This window comes from Lissotriton helveticus, chromosome 2_1 (assembly GCF_964261635.1).
Source record: "Lissotriton helveticus chromosome 2_1, aLisHel1.1, whole genome shotgun sequence".
Lineage (NCBI taxonomy): Eukaryota > Metazoa > Chordata > Amphibia > Caudata > Salamandridae > Lissotriton > Lissotriton helveticus.
In genome coordinates, this window is record NC_136059.1 from 1,151,443,688 (window position 1) to 1,151,458,343 (window position 14,656).

At 46.6% G+C, this 14,656-nt stretch overlaps 2 protein-coding genes across 3 annotated transcripts in view; both read left to right on the forward strand.

The window, feature by feature from the left end:
- The window catches only part of LOC144818510 (prostaglandin reductase 1-like), a 413,003-nt gene that overhangs the window by 92,054 nt on the left and 306,293 nt on the right, over nucleotides 1-14,656 (forward strand). For both annotated transcript variants that reach the window (XM_078675996.1, XM_078675997.1), the window contains exon 3: nucleotides 11,636-11,681. In XM_078675996.1, coding sequence (XP_078532122.1) covers nucleotides 11,636-11,681 — 46 coding nt within the window. The remainder of the gene's footprint in view (nucleotides 1-11,635; nucleotides 11,682-14,656) is intronic.
- Nucleotides 1-14,656, forward strand: part of LOC144818511 (prostaglandin reductase 1-like) — a 1,303,604-nt gene that overhangs the window by 92,014 nt on the left and 1,196,934 nt on the right. The gene's annotated exons all lie outside the window — the stretch shown is intronic.

The following is a 14,656-nucleotide window of genomic DNA, read 5'->3' on the forward strand; positions in this document are numbered from 1 at the left end:
AATTCACGAATTTTCGGGCAGGAATAGAACATGTGTATAGAGTCAGCTGCATGTAGCCCACACCTTGCACAGCTGTCGCCCTTCCTACCCCTTCCTACCCCCACCCATTTCGTTATTTTGGCAGATGTATAATAAAGATCGATCATTTCCATATAGCTTTGCCTCCTGAGACTACCGGAAACTAAAGCGAAGCTGGTATGTCCAGTGCCGGCCTGATATCTACACCAGTCTTCCCAAGTTTACCCTCCCATTTAAGATTTTGTACCTCCAGATCGTCCGAAAAGTCAGACAACAAGTGCTGATAGATTGTACCTATTCTGGCCTTCTTCTGAATGAGTTCAAATATAATTAGCTTGTCCAACATTGTGGGGGTTTTACGTAGGTATTTATCAATGAAGCTTCTAACTTGCAGATATTTAAAAAAATCATGAGTGTTTAACTGAAATTTGTCCCTCACAAAAGAGAAAGAACCAATTTGCCCTTCCACAACTAAATCGCCTCTGACTTTAAGACCCGATAAATGCCATCTAAAAGTCATCTGATCCTGGAAGATAGAGGGCAAGAGCCGGGCGGCTTTGAACGGTGTATAAGTATTAACGTTAGGGATAGACAATTTCTGCCGGATTTTATGCCAGACTGAGAACATAGCTGCAATAAACTTGAACCTAGTTTTCTTGAAATAGCTCGGCTCCAGAACTTGCGTCAGAATGCCCTTAGCGGCCACACCCAAGCCGATCTCATAAATGGTAGGTCTATTAGAAGGCGGGACCTCTGTCTCCCAGCAAGGGTAAGCCTAGATGTTGCACCACAGCGGACCAATAATATAATACCAGATTTGGGACCGCCCAAACAACCACGCTCCCAAGGGTGACACATCCATTTGGCAGCCCTACGCAAACGGCGATAGCCCCAAAGGAACCTATAACAGATCCTTTCTGCTCTAGTCATGCTTGCTTGTGACAATTCCAGTGGAATAGTCCTAAATAAATATAAGAACTTTGGGAGGACCAGCATTTTAAGGACACTACAGCGACCATATAAAGAGAGACGCAGATGATCTAACCATTCCAACTTAAGGTTCACAGATTCAACTACCGGGAGGATATTCAGATCCGATATGATATTGACAGCGGCAGTAATTTTAACCCCTAAGTAAGTTGCTTCGCTAACCACAGGGGCATCAGAGGGTCGCATATTGGCTGATTGCACAACCTGCGTTTTTTAAACGTTTAACTTATAACCTGAAACCCGACCGAATTGTACAGCACAGTTCTTTAGAGCAGAGAAGGCAGAGGGAACATCAGACGATAAGGCAACAATGTCATTCGCATAGGCCAGGGTCCGATACTCCGTACCATCGATCCTAATCGATAATATATCCAAATTTCCTTCAATTTTGCTAAGGAACGGATCGATATACAGAGCAAAACTCAAGGGTGAGCAGGGGCACCCTTGCCTAGTGCCTCTACTAATGGTGAAATACCCTGACTCCTGACCAGATATGCGTAATGCTGCAGCTGGGGAGATATACAGTGCTTGGAGGCCTGAATAAATTCAGCACTGAAGCCCTTCCAGCGAAGCACAGCCCACAGGAACCGCAGGAGACCCTGTTAAACGCCTTCTCGGCGTCCAACAGGATTACACCGAGGGGAGAAGCAGTAGCCTGCACCCAGTCGAATAGGGCAATTACACGCCGGACATGGTCCGCCGTGTCCCTACCCGGGATAAACCCATGCTGACGCAGGGAAACCAATGGGGGGATAACCTCAGCGAGCCTAGATGCTAGGATTTTGGAATATACTTTGCTATCGCTGATTATCAGCGAAATTTGTCGATGAGGACTAAGATCAGGCTCAGGGAAAGATTGTGAGCTTTTTGTCAGGTCAGATGTTTGCCCAGCAACAGTTGAGCGGAGGTGGCAGCTCCGCCAGCTAATATCTCCATTCTTGACAAAGGGTGCCCAAACATTTTTGCTCTTTCCCTCTAAATTGAAAATAATATATCAGGGACAGACTAGATTCTTCCTCTCAGAAATACAGGCAAGGGAGTTCCTGGGCTCCATATAGTCAAGGAGGTCTGGGCTGTCGCATGTTCCACTCTCACAATGTCCTAGAAGGCTACTGATTCAAATAAGGGGGTGAGTCGATTGCTAGGGGTGCTAAACCTTATGTAGTTACCTTCTTTTTCTAATTTTTTCTCTTTGAGTTGCAATCGTCTCTAACCCCCGTCATTAAATATGTTGGGGTGAGGGATCTAGGGGAGAACGGGTCAATCAGCTCATTCTATCACAAGGACTTCGGTCCTGTTGCCTTACAAGGGGGTGGTGGGGTGGGGGGGTCTAGTGGGTAAGGGGGTTAAGGGTGGGGTTGGTGGTAGTGGTAGGGCACGGTGGGGGGTTCACTAAGCTTTTGGATTTATATTATAGTCGTGGGCTTAAAATGGGTCAACTTTGGTATATGTCAGAGTGTTTGATTAAAAAGCAGAAAGGTACACAGCTGAGATCAGATTATGTGTTAGGCATTGCTGGGACAGGGTAAACTTTCTTTAAGCACATGGAACATATGTGGTCTGAACGATGGCAAGAAAAGGGCCTTATTTTCTAAAATCGTACATACTATGCAATTGGATGTCTTATGTGTACAAGAGATGCACATACCTTGGGGGAAGCGTGAGTGTTTGAAAATACCTGGTTACAACTTAATTGCTTGCTCAAGACAGACCTCTATTCCGAGGGGTGGCCATCCTGTTGAAGCGGGGGATTGAGGTATGTACTAAGGTACGAGAGGATAGTGCAGGCAGATGGGTTTTAGCCGAAACAGTGATTGATAATAGACCTTTAACAATTTGCGCAATATACAGGCCAAATTTCCTGAAGTGCTGAAATTCCTTAATGTAGAATTAGCAGCTTGGCCCTCTCTGATGTTTGTGTGTGGTGACATGAATATTAATCTACCTGGCAACTTTAATTTTGCAGGGGATCAAATGTATTCCGGTAGGAAGCCTAGAGTCTTCAAGTCTCTACAAACTTTAGTTCATGAACATGGCTTGACTGATCTATGGTTTCGACATAATAAACATGATGATGGTTACACATACTACTCTGGCCTTCATAATAAAATGGTCCATTTGGACTATGTTTTCGTGTCTGACCAGGCGGCTGAAGTAGCCTCTCTCTCTGCCCCACCGAGAATCATATCGGACCATAATCCGTTGATTGTGGTATGCCCTTGGTCTCATTCAAGCAGAGCCCCTAGAGCATGGACTTTCGAAAGAAAACTTCTGCTGGACCGGGTCTATCAGGTCCACATGCGAAAGTGGTTAATTGAATTCTTAAATATCAATAGGGGGATCGCATCTGACGCTATGATCTGGGATGCTTTAAAGGCCGCAGTGCATTGCGAGACCAAGAGCTTTGCCTCTTATCGGTGGAAGACAATGCAAGAGCAGGCGAAGAGCCGTATTGAGGAGCTCAGGCTCGCAGAGCTGGAACTTACATGTAGAATTAAGGACGGCCTTAATATAGATGAGAGCCAGCAGAAGGTTGCTATAATTAAGTCTAAACTCCTGGAATGCTTTGGGCAGGACCTTGCTGCTAAGTATCTTCAATATCGCACAAAGATGTTCGATTTTGGTGAAAACTCGGGCAGAGTATTACCCAATAGGCTCCAACAGAAAGGCTTACAGAATCGTATCATTAAAATCCAGGATCAGCATGGGGTGGTCCAGGACACACAGGAGGGAGTCAAAATAACATTGAGGTCAATAGCAAAATCCACTAGTGGCAATCAGTCACTTAAAGCTCCAGTTACTTGGAACCCCTTAGGCATAAGGTCATGCAAGCCCAGGACCAGGCCACCTCAATCAGATCAATATTACCTAGCCTGTGCAGTCCAGGTGCAGAGTTGTTCTGTTTGTCTTTGGTGCTGAATGGGAGCCATGAGTGGGGCTGTTTTTAGAGCTTACATCATGCTGCGAGAGACAAAATGCAAAAACACAGCAGGTACACAGCTGCTAACGTCAGATGATGGTTGCACAATGTTCTCTGCAGTTGCAGTGTTGAGTGTGGGGGTCGGTTACCGTACTGGCGACCAATAAGCCTGGGCAGCGGTAAGCATAACAAAAAGCTTTGAGATCTTCCCTACATAAAGGGGAGTAACTTAGCGGCCTAAAACTTCTGGGCAGGCAAAATTACAACTCCCACAATGGACTGGACCACCTGGATTTGGGCGATCCCTCTGAGGGCCCGATGGCCAGCGATTGTTTAGATCCGGTGAGCGTTTTTACCTGTAGTTTGCAGGGCACTAGTGCCAGTAGTCCAGAGGAGACTTAGGGTGCTTCTGACTTCCACAAGGGTCCCGCTCTTTGGGACCATTGAGCTTTGGCAAAGGACGAGAGTCATTCACTCAGTTCCAAGTCTGTTTCCTCAGGGACAAAGTTTCCCTCTTTGCTTTGTGCTGGAAGGCAAAGTCCTGTTGTGTGGGTGTGGGAGCTAGTAGCCAATGGGCAGCAAGTGCCTGCAGCTAGTCCACCCTTGAGCTGACCACATCCAATGGTGTAGGTCACCTTTGACCTAAGTAAGTTGCTTCGCTAACCACAGGGGCATCAGAGGGTCGCATATTTGCTGATTGCACAACCTGCGTTTTTTAAACGTTTAACTTATAACCTGAAACCCGACCGAATTGTACAGCACAGTTCTTTAGAGCAGAGAAGGCAGAGGGAACATCAGACGATAAGGCAACAATGTCATTCGCATAGGCCAGGGTCCGATACTCCGTACCATCGATCCTAATCGATAATATATCCAAATTTCCTTCAATTTTGCTAAGGAACGGATCGATATACAGAGCAAAACTCAAGGGTGAGCAGGGGCACCCTTGCCTAGTGCCTCTACTAATGGTGAAATACCCTGACTCCTGACCAGATATGCGCAATGCTGCGGCTGGGGAGATATACAGTGCTTGGATGCCTGAATAAATTCAGCACTGAAGCCCTTCCAGCGAAGCACAGCCCACAGGAACCGCAGGAGACCCTGTTAAACGCCTTCTCGGCGTCCAACAGGATTACACCGAGGGGAGAAGCAGTAGCCTGCACCCAGTCGAATAGGGCAATTACACGCCGGACATGGTCCGCCGTGTCCCTACCCGGGATAAACCCATGCTGACGCAGGGAAACCAATGGGGGGATAACCTCAGCGAGCCTAGATGCTAGGATTTTGGAATATACTTTGCTATCGCTGATTATCAGCGAAATTTGTCGATGAGGACTAAGATCAGGCTCAGGGAAAGATTGTGAGCTTTTTGTCAGGTCAGATGTTTGCCCAGCAACAGTTGAGCGGAGGTGGCAGCTCCGCCAGCTAATATCTCCATTCTTGACAAAGGGTGCCCAAACATTTTTGCTCTTTCCCTCTAAATTGAAAATAATATATCAGGGACAGACTAGATTCTTCCTCTCAGAAATACAGGCAAGGGAGTTCCTGGGCTCCATATAGTCAAGGAGGTCTGGGCTGTCGCATGTTCCACTCTCACAATGTCCCAGAAGGCTACTGATTCAAATAAGGGGGTGAGTCGATTGCTAGCGGTGCTAAACCTTATGTAGTTACCTTCTTTTTCTAATTTTTTCTCTTTGAGTTGCAATCGTCTCTAACCCCCGTCATTAAATATGTTGGGGTGAGGGATCTAGGGGAGAACGGGTCAATCAGCTCATTCTATCACAAGGACTTCGGTCCTGTTGCCTTACAAGGGGGTGGTGGGGTGGGGGGGTCTAGTGGGTAAGGGGGTTAAGGGTGGGGTTGGTGGTAGTGGTAGGGCACGGTGGGGGGTTCACTAAGCTTTTGGATTTATATTATAGTCGTGGGCTTAAAATGGGTCAACTTTGGTATATGTCAGAGTGTTTGATTAAAAAGCAGAAAGGTACACAGCTGAGATCAGATTATGTGTTAGGCATTGCTGGGACAGGGTAAACTTTCTTTAAGCACATGGAACATATGTGGTCTGAACGATGGCAAGAAAAGGGCCTTATTTTCTAAAATCGTACATACTATGCAATTGGATGTCTTATGTGTACAAGAGATGCACATACCTTGGGGGAAGCGTGAGTGTTTGAAAATACCTGGTTACAACTTAATTGCTTGCTCAAGACAGACCTCTATTCCGAGGGGTGGCCATCCTGTTGAAGCGGGGGATTGAGGTATGTACTAAGGTACGAGAGGATAGTGCAGGCAGATGGGTTTTAGCCGAAACAGTGATTGATAATAGACCTTTAACAATTTGCGCAATATACAGGCCAAATTTCCTGAAGTGCTGAAATTCCTTAATGTAGAATTAGCAGCTTGGCCCTCTCTGATGTTTGTGTGTGGTGACATGAATATTAATCTACCTGGCAACTTTAATTTTGCAGGGGATCAAATGTATTCCGGTAGGAAGCCTAGAGTCTTCAAGTCTCTACAAACTTTAGTTCATGAACATGGCTTGACTGATCTATGGTTTCGACATAATAAACATGATGATGGTTACACATACTACTCTGGCCTTCATAATAAAATGGTCCATTTGGACTATGTTTTCGTGTCTGACCAGGCGGCTGAAGTAGCCTCTCTCTCTGCCCCACCGAGAATCATATCGGACCATAATCCGTTGATTGTGGTATGCCCTTGGTCTCATTCAAGCAGAGCCCCTAGAGCATGGACTTTCGAAAGAAAACTTCTGCTGGACCGGGTCTATCAGGTCCACATGCGAAAGTGGTTAATTGAATTCTTAAATATCAATAGGGGGATCGCATCTGACGCTATGATCTGGGATGCTTTAAAGGCCGCAGTGCATTGCGAGACCAAGAGCTTTGCCTCTTATCGGTGGAAGACAATGCAAGAGCAGGCGAAGAGCCGTATTGAGGAGCTCAGGCTCGCAGAGCTGGAACTTACATGTAGAATTAAGGACGGCCTTAATATAGATGAGAGCCAGCAGAAGGTTGCTAGAATTAAGTCTAAACTCCTGGAATGCTTTGGGCAGGACCTTGCTGCTAAGTATCTTCAATATCGCACAAAGATGTTCGATTTTGGTGAAAACTCGGGCAGAGTATTACCCAATAGGCTCCAACAGAAAGGCTTACAGAATCGTATCATTAAAATCCAGGATCAGCATGGGGTGGTCCAGGACACACAGGAGGGAGTCAAAATAACATTGAGGTCAATAGCAAAATCCACTAGTGGCAATCAGTCACTTAAAGCTCCAGTTACTTGGAACCCCTTAGGCATAAGGTCATGCAAGCCCAGGACCAGGCCACCTCAATCAGATCAATATTACCTAGCCTGTGCAGTCCAGGTGCAGAGTTGTTCTGTTTGTCTTTGGTGCTGAATGGGAGCCATGAGTGGGGCTGTTTTTAGAGCTTACATCATGCTGCGAGAGACAAAATGCAAAAACACAGCAGGTACACAGCTGCTAACGTCAGATGATGGTTGCACAATGTTCTCTGCAGTTGCAGTGTTGAGTGTGGGGGTCGGTTACCGTACTGGCGACCAATAAGCCTGGGCAGCGGTAAGCATAACAAAAAGCTTTGAGATCTTCCCTACATAAAGGGGAGTAACTTAGCGGCCTAAAACTTCTGGGCAGGCAAAATTACAACTCCCACAATGGACTGGACCACCTGGATTTGGGCGATCCCTCTGAGGGCCCGATGGCCAGCGATTGTTTAGATCCGGTGAGCGTTTTTACCTGTAGTTTGCAGGGCACTAGTGCCAGTAGTCCAGAGGAGACTTAGGGTGCTTCTGACTTCCACAAGGGTCCCGCTCTTTGGGACCATTGAGCTTTGGCAAAGGACGAGAGTCATTCACTCAGTTCCAAGTCTGTTTCCTCAGGGACAAAGTTTCCCTCTTTGCTTTGTGCTGGAAGGCAAAGTCCTGTTGTGTGGGTGTGGGAGCTAGTAGCCAATGGGCAGCAAGTGCCTGCAGCTAGTCCACCCTTGAGCTGACCACATCCAATGGTGTAGGTCACCTTTGCTAACCAGAGCCCACTATTTCTGCCCTCCTAAAAATTGTAGAATTCATTTTTAGGTGTACAGACCAGGCTGCCCACCCTAGAGGTGTGACCAGTCTTCCTGGGGGTGTACACCTCCTACATAGCTAATTTTACTCTTGCTCTGGTGTTAGCACTCCTGGGGCAAGAGGAGGGCTATTTCCTCCTGAGGGGGACAGCCCAAATGCATATCAGAGGCAGTGTAGCCTTTGAAGGTCTCCGCTCCGATGTTCCAATTCACTAGCCTTCTGGGAAGGAGGGAGGTGTGACCTTCTTCCTGTTCAGCCTTTCTTTCTGACTCCTGAGAGTGATCACACTGCCTGGCATGAGTTCAGAATCTTTTCTTGGTGGCAGCAGTCGTGGGAGAGAGCGGGCTAGGGGAACGCAACTATAGGCACATATAGGCTTGCACTTACATGTCCACACCTTTAATATAAAGCCCCCTGCCTTGTGAGAGGAGAAGGCCTACTTTAGGGGTGCCTTACAAACATTAAAGGCTGTGTAGTTGACTATGCCACACATGGTGAGGACACAGTTGACTTTGAGCAGTTTGCACTATTCCTACAATCTACAGTGACAGGCCTAGTGTTAGTAGTTTATATAGGTCGCCTCGGGTGGTACAAAAACGTGCTGCAGCCCTGGGGACCTCTTTACCACCAATGCCCTGGGTGCCCCTGGTAGTATATTCTAGGGATTTATGAGGGGGTAAAGCTTTTGCCAATTTGGGATTACCAAGTTGAACGTAACAGTTTGAGGAGAGTTCATGGGCACTGGGGTCTGGGCAGCAGACCCCAGTGTACTGTTAGAGTCATAACCATCAGCATGTAGAGCAAAAAGTGAGGGCGACCATACAAAAAGGGGCACTTTCCAACATGACCCCCCACAGATGGAAAGTGACGAACAACTAACCTATCCCCCGGCAGTTCTCATTGTCTAAGTGGAAAAACATGGAAATGGTATCTGCATTGGCATGGCCAGTACCTGGTCTGTGTTCCACCGTAAAGTCCATACCCTGTAGGGATATGGACCACCTCAACAGTTTAGGGTTTTCTCCTCTCATCTTTATCAGCCATCTGAGAGGCCTGTCCCAAACAAGTAGGGTCTCAGCTTCTTCAGGGACCAAACCACAGCAAAGGCTTTCCTCTCAATGGCACTTCATTGCCGCTCTCTAGGGAGGAGTTGCCTGTTGATATAGGCAACTGTTTGATCCTGGACATCATCATTGGTTTGTGCTAACACTACAGCAATCCCATGTTCAGAAGCATCTGTTTGGACTATGAATTCCTTTCCATAGTCAGGTGCTTTTAGTACTAGTGCAGAGCTCTTTCAGGGTGTCAAAGACCTTTTGGCATCCTGTGGTCCATATGAAATTCATAGGCTGCTTCAGTTCAGTGGGTGGGAACACATTAGTCCCCTGCCCCTTCACAAACCTCATGTAATAAATACCCAGTCAAGCTAAGGAATGGCCTGCCTTGGGTCTGAGTCTTGGAAGCCTCCCAGTCCAGAATAGTCTGAATCTTGGGTTTCAGAGGTTATACTTGGCCTCCACCTACAAGGTGTCCCAAATACACTACAGAACTCTGTCTTATCTGGCACTTGCTGGCCTTCATAATTAGGCCTGCCTGATTCAGGCCCTGTAACACTTCATTGTGGGGGACCAGGTGATCCTCCCAGGTGGAGCTAAAGACAGATATTTCATCTAGATATTCTGCACTGAAGTCATCCAATCTTGAAAGGTCTCTATTCACCTACCTCTGGAAGTTGGCAGGAGCATTCATCCAAAAGGCATCACTTTGAACTGTTAGTGGCCTTCAGTGGTTGAAAATGCTTACCTCTCTTTTGCTCCCTGGGTGAGTCCAACCTGCCAGTACGGTGATGTTAAATCAAACATACTCACGAATTTGGCTGCACCTAACTTGTCAATCAATTAAGCTGCTCTTGGAATGGGGGAAGCATCAGTATCGGTAACTACATTGAGACCCCTGTCATCCACACAGAACCTCATCTCAGGTTTCCCATCTTTTGAGTCAGGTTTGTGGTCCAGTACCACTGGGATACCCCAGGGACTGTAACACCTTGCTGACCTCAATGTTAATGCAAGCCTGAACTTGGTCTCACAACCTGTAAATCTTGTTTTTGACAGGGAGGCTGTCACCAGTGCCCACATCATGGGTATACCATGTTGTCTGACCAGACGTCAAGGAGAAGACCTCAGCAGACAGCCCTAGGACTTGCCTGCAATCAGATTGCTGTGTTTCAATGAGGATGTCAGACAAGACACCCCTTCAACTGTCCCATCCTGGGGGTTATTTGACAGTAGGTCAGGGAGGGATTCACTTTCCTCATCCTGACCCCCATCAGTCACCATCAACATGGTCATGTCAGCTCTGTTCTGCTGAGGTTTTAGGCAATTTACTTGGTGAATTCTGTGAGGACTCCTTGGTGTGCCTAAGTCAACAAAATAGCTGGCGTCCCACTTCTTTTCCAAGATTGGATAGGGCCACGTTCACTTGTCCTGGAGTGCCATGGCAGCCACAGGTCCAACAACTACACCCGCTGACCTGGTTGGTACTCCACCGCAGGTGCTGAGTTCTGGTCGTAACAGTGCTTTATATGCTCCTGGCTGGCCTCTAATCAAGAGTACCAAGTTGGCAGCCCATGTTATCCTATGGACCTCTAACACATATAGTAGTGTCAAATGGGGAACACTACTTAAGGGACATATAGGCTTATACTTATATGTCCACACCTTAAATATAATGCACCCTGCCTCCTGGACTGAGGAGGCCTAATTTAGGGGTGATTTCAAACATTAAAGGCTGTGTAGGTGTAGGTGAGGGTCGAGTTCAAACAGTTTGCACTGCTCCTGCAGTTAGCAATTGTAGGCCTGCTGTCAGTAGGTTGCATGGGTCTCCCATGGTGGCAAAAAATCATGCTGCAGCCCTTGAGACCCTTTTATCACCAATGCCCTGGGTACCCCTGGTACCATATACTAGAAAATTATGAGAGGTTAAAGCTTTTTCCAATTTGGGATTACCAAGTCCGTCAGTTTTAGGAGAAGGCACAGGCAACGGGGTCTGGGCAGCAGACTCCGGTGCACTGTAGAGTCATAACGTAGCTTTGAGAAAAAAGTGGGTGGTGACTATGCAAAAAAGGGTACTTTCCTACAGCCTCTGTGCTTCTTAAGGCTGTTGAATAATCACATTATTTTCCATTTTGGTTTTTCTGTTGTTAGTTCCAAGAGACACTCTCGGCAGTTGTGTATTCTATTAATCTTCCATAACATGACATACATAACATAATCTCTACTCTACATTTCAATGCTGTTTAACAGTTAGTAGTGGTTGAAATAATACACACACCTGAATGGGCATTCGAGTACCAGCCGTCCTACTCCTCTTATTTCTCTAAAAAGTACAAATTTTCTTCTGTGACCCTCCTAAATTATTAATGTTGTCTAATGCATTTCAATGCAAAAACAAAACCTTGACCTCACATCATTGCAAAATGACTGTCAGCAGAGCTATGGAAAGATGTAATCTATCAAAACAAAAAACAACTGATGTGTTTCTTTTGCCATACTGTAGCAGCACCATTTATTTATCACCTTTTTTTCTTATATATTTCAGAAGTACTAATCGAAGCTGTTTACTTCAGCGTTGATCCTTACATGAGGTACTCTCTTTTCTATTCTTGAGCCAAGGAATTGTTTTCTTCTACAAAATGTATTGAGACTGCTGCTGTTGTTAGTGGTTAGTTATCTGATGTCCTCTTGGCTGTTTAGTTTTAGACCCTACTTGTAGGTTATTTGCAAATATGGAGTCAGGAGCAAACTCCTATTTGTGCCCTGCAGTATCGGGCTGGCATGAGACATTGTGGCTCGGTGCATAGACACTACGCAGCATATCCCCATGTCTTTTTATTAACAAGACTACCTCAGGGAAGTCAAATCAGAATACACAACAATTGGCGTGGTGCCCTTAGAAGACTGCTATCTGCTAAATCAGCTGATTTGCAGGTCATTAACAGAGACCCAGTAGGTTCCCTGTGTGCTGCTAACTGTGCTTAACCTAAACTCCAGGCAATTCCAAGAATTGGACAGGGATGGCTTACTCACATAAGTGACATGCTTCATCATTTGCCACCTCACCCCATCCCGGTAAGATGGTACTACCAGGGTGGTCTTGAACTAAGAATGGGGCTTTTGTGAGGGAGTATTTTTTTTAGATATTTCTATTCTCTCAGGACAGTGATTTAGGTCCAGCTTTGTGAGTTTGAAAAACCTATAGGATAAACCACTAAAGTATCCCTTAATTTGGTGGTATTCCTGGGTAATTAAAATGATTATCAAGTAGGTAAATACAGGAGGCATACCTAGGTGTAATTTCCCATATGCAACACTATATATGATTAAGTATTCATGCCAACATGTTTCTGCCTTTATTAAGATGTGGGTCTAAGATATTCAGCAGGGCAGTGTCTACGTCCCCCTACACTGCACGTAGTTAGTGTTGAGAGATCATAGATATAAAGATAGGACCTCCCTGATAGTACCATCTTACCAAGGTGGTACAAGGTGGCAAATGATGAAGCATGTCACATTAAAGAGTAAGCCATCCTCGTCCAATTTGTGGAATTGCCTGGAGTTTAGGTTAAGCCCAATTAGCAGCACACAGGGAACCCGCTGGGTCACTGTTAATGACCTGCAGATCAGCTGATTAAGCAGGTGGAGGAGTGTGGCTCACTGATTAGAGCGGCAGACCCTGATGCAGAGGTCTGGCCCGGGACCAGGGTTCAATTCCCGACGCGGCAGGGTCCTGAGCCCAAAATGTCCACGGACTCGATAATTCTCGCCTCGGTGCCTATTCTAATCATGTGGTCCTACGCTGCAACTCTGGGCAACAGTTGCTTAATCTCCACTACGGCGGCCCACCCGCAGCGGGATGTCTGGCTTTCACCCTTGGGATACCCAGTAGGGGTTATCTCACAGGGAAAAGCCAGGACGGGTTCCCAAAGCAAGCGCCTTGATGCCTTCGGGTGATACGTGCGCTATATAAATCGCAATACAGATGCAGACTTCTGAGGGCCCCACACCAATTTTTGTTTATTTAATTATTAAGGGCAGGATTGAACCCTGTAATGCCCTACTTTTTCTCCTTTATGTAATATTATAGATGAAACCATGAGCCTGCTAATCTAAGGGGCTTGGCACGTCTCAACTATATCACCACCATCATTTTCGTTTCTTTCAGATAATACATTCCTCCGCAACATAAGACAAAACATACTAAAGAATATAACTATCTATTCTAAATTACAATAGGCCACAATTTATTATATAAAATTGCAATATCTCTGTCATGGGGTTGTACCAGCCCCTAGATGATACCTACCACCACCAACATCCATCATTCATGTGAGCCCTCTCAGCTCTTCACTGGGGCCAGAGGGCACCATCAAGGACAAACCAGCCCGAAACCTAGAAATTGGACTCTAAGGCACCCTTCAATCAATCAATCAATCAATCAGGGTATTGTAAGCGTGCTACTCACCCATGAGAGTCTCAAGGCGCTGGGGGGGGAGGGGGCCCAGGTCAGTAGTTCCGTTTAGCCGAAGAGCCAGGTCTTCAGAGTCTTCCTGAAGGTGTTCTGAGAGGGGGCCCGTCTGATCTTTGCCGGTAGTTCGTTCCAGGTCTTGGCCACAATTTGAGAGAAGGATCTTCTGCCTGCTCTGGCTCTGTGGATGCACGGGGTTTCAGCCAGTGCGAGGTTGGAAGATCGGAGTTTTCTTTTGGGTATGTGGAAGTTGATTCTGTCTTTGAGGTATTTGGGTCTATTGTTGTGTAGGCATTTGTAGGCGTGAGGGAGTGTTTTGAAAGTGACTCTTTTCTTCACGGAGTCAGTTGAGCTTTTGTCGGTGTTTGCTGATGTGTTCATGCCGGGGCATGCCGAGGACAAGTCTGGGGGCGGTGTTCTGTATAGTCTGGAGTTTGCAGAGTAGGGACTTGTTGAAGCCGTCGTAGATTGTGTTTCCATAGTCTGGCCTGCTGGTGATGAGTGCGTGGGTGACTGGCTTCCTTGACTTAGGGGGGATCCAGTTGAAGGTCTTGTGAAATATGTGGAGGGTGTTGAAGCAGCTGGATGTGACGGCGTTGATTTGTCGGTTCATGGTGAGTGATGAGTTGAGTATGATGCCGAGGTTCTTGGCGTGGTCTGAGGGAGTAGGTGGGCTTCAGAGGGCGGTCGCCCACCAGATGACGGGATGGTTCCAAGGACGAGGATTTCTGTCTTCTTGGCATTGAGTTTAAGGCAGCTGTTGGTCATCCAGACTGCTACGTCTTACATTCCTTTCTGGAAATTGAGTTTGGTGGTGGTGGAGTCTTGGGTGAGGGAGAGGATGAGCTGGGTGTCATCGGCGTAGGATACATCTTGAGGCTGTGTTGTCGGATGATGGCTGCGAGGGGGGCCATGTATATGGAAGGATCCATGACTATTGGAGACACCAGGGCTGAAACATCCAGACAGGTCCCGGAATCTTCCTCTTCCTGGTCACTGACAGGTTGTAGTGTAGTTCCTATATTCCCAATAGGCTCTGCGCATTGGAATAATATATCCTATAGTTCAGACGTAGGACTCTGGTCGATTAGGTCT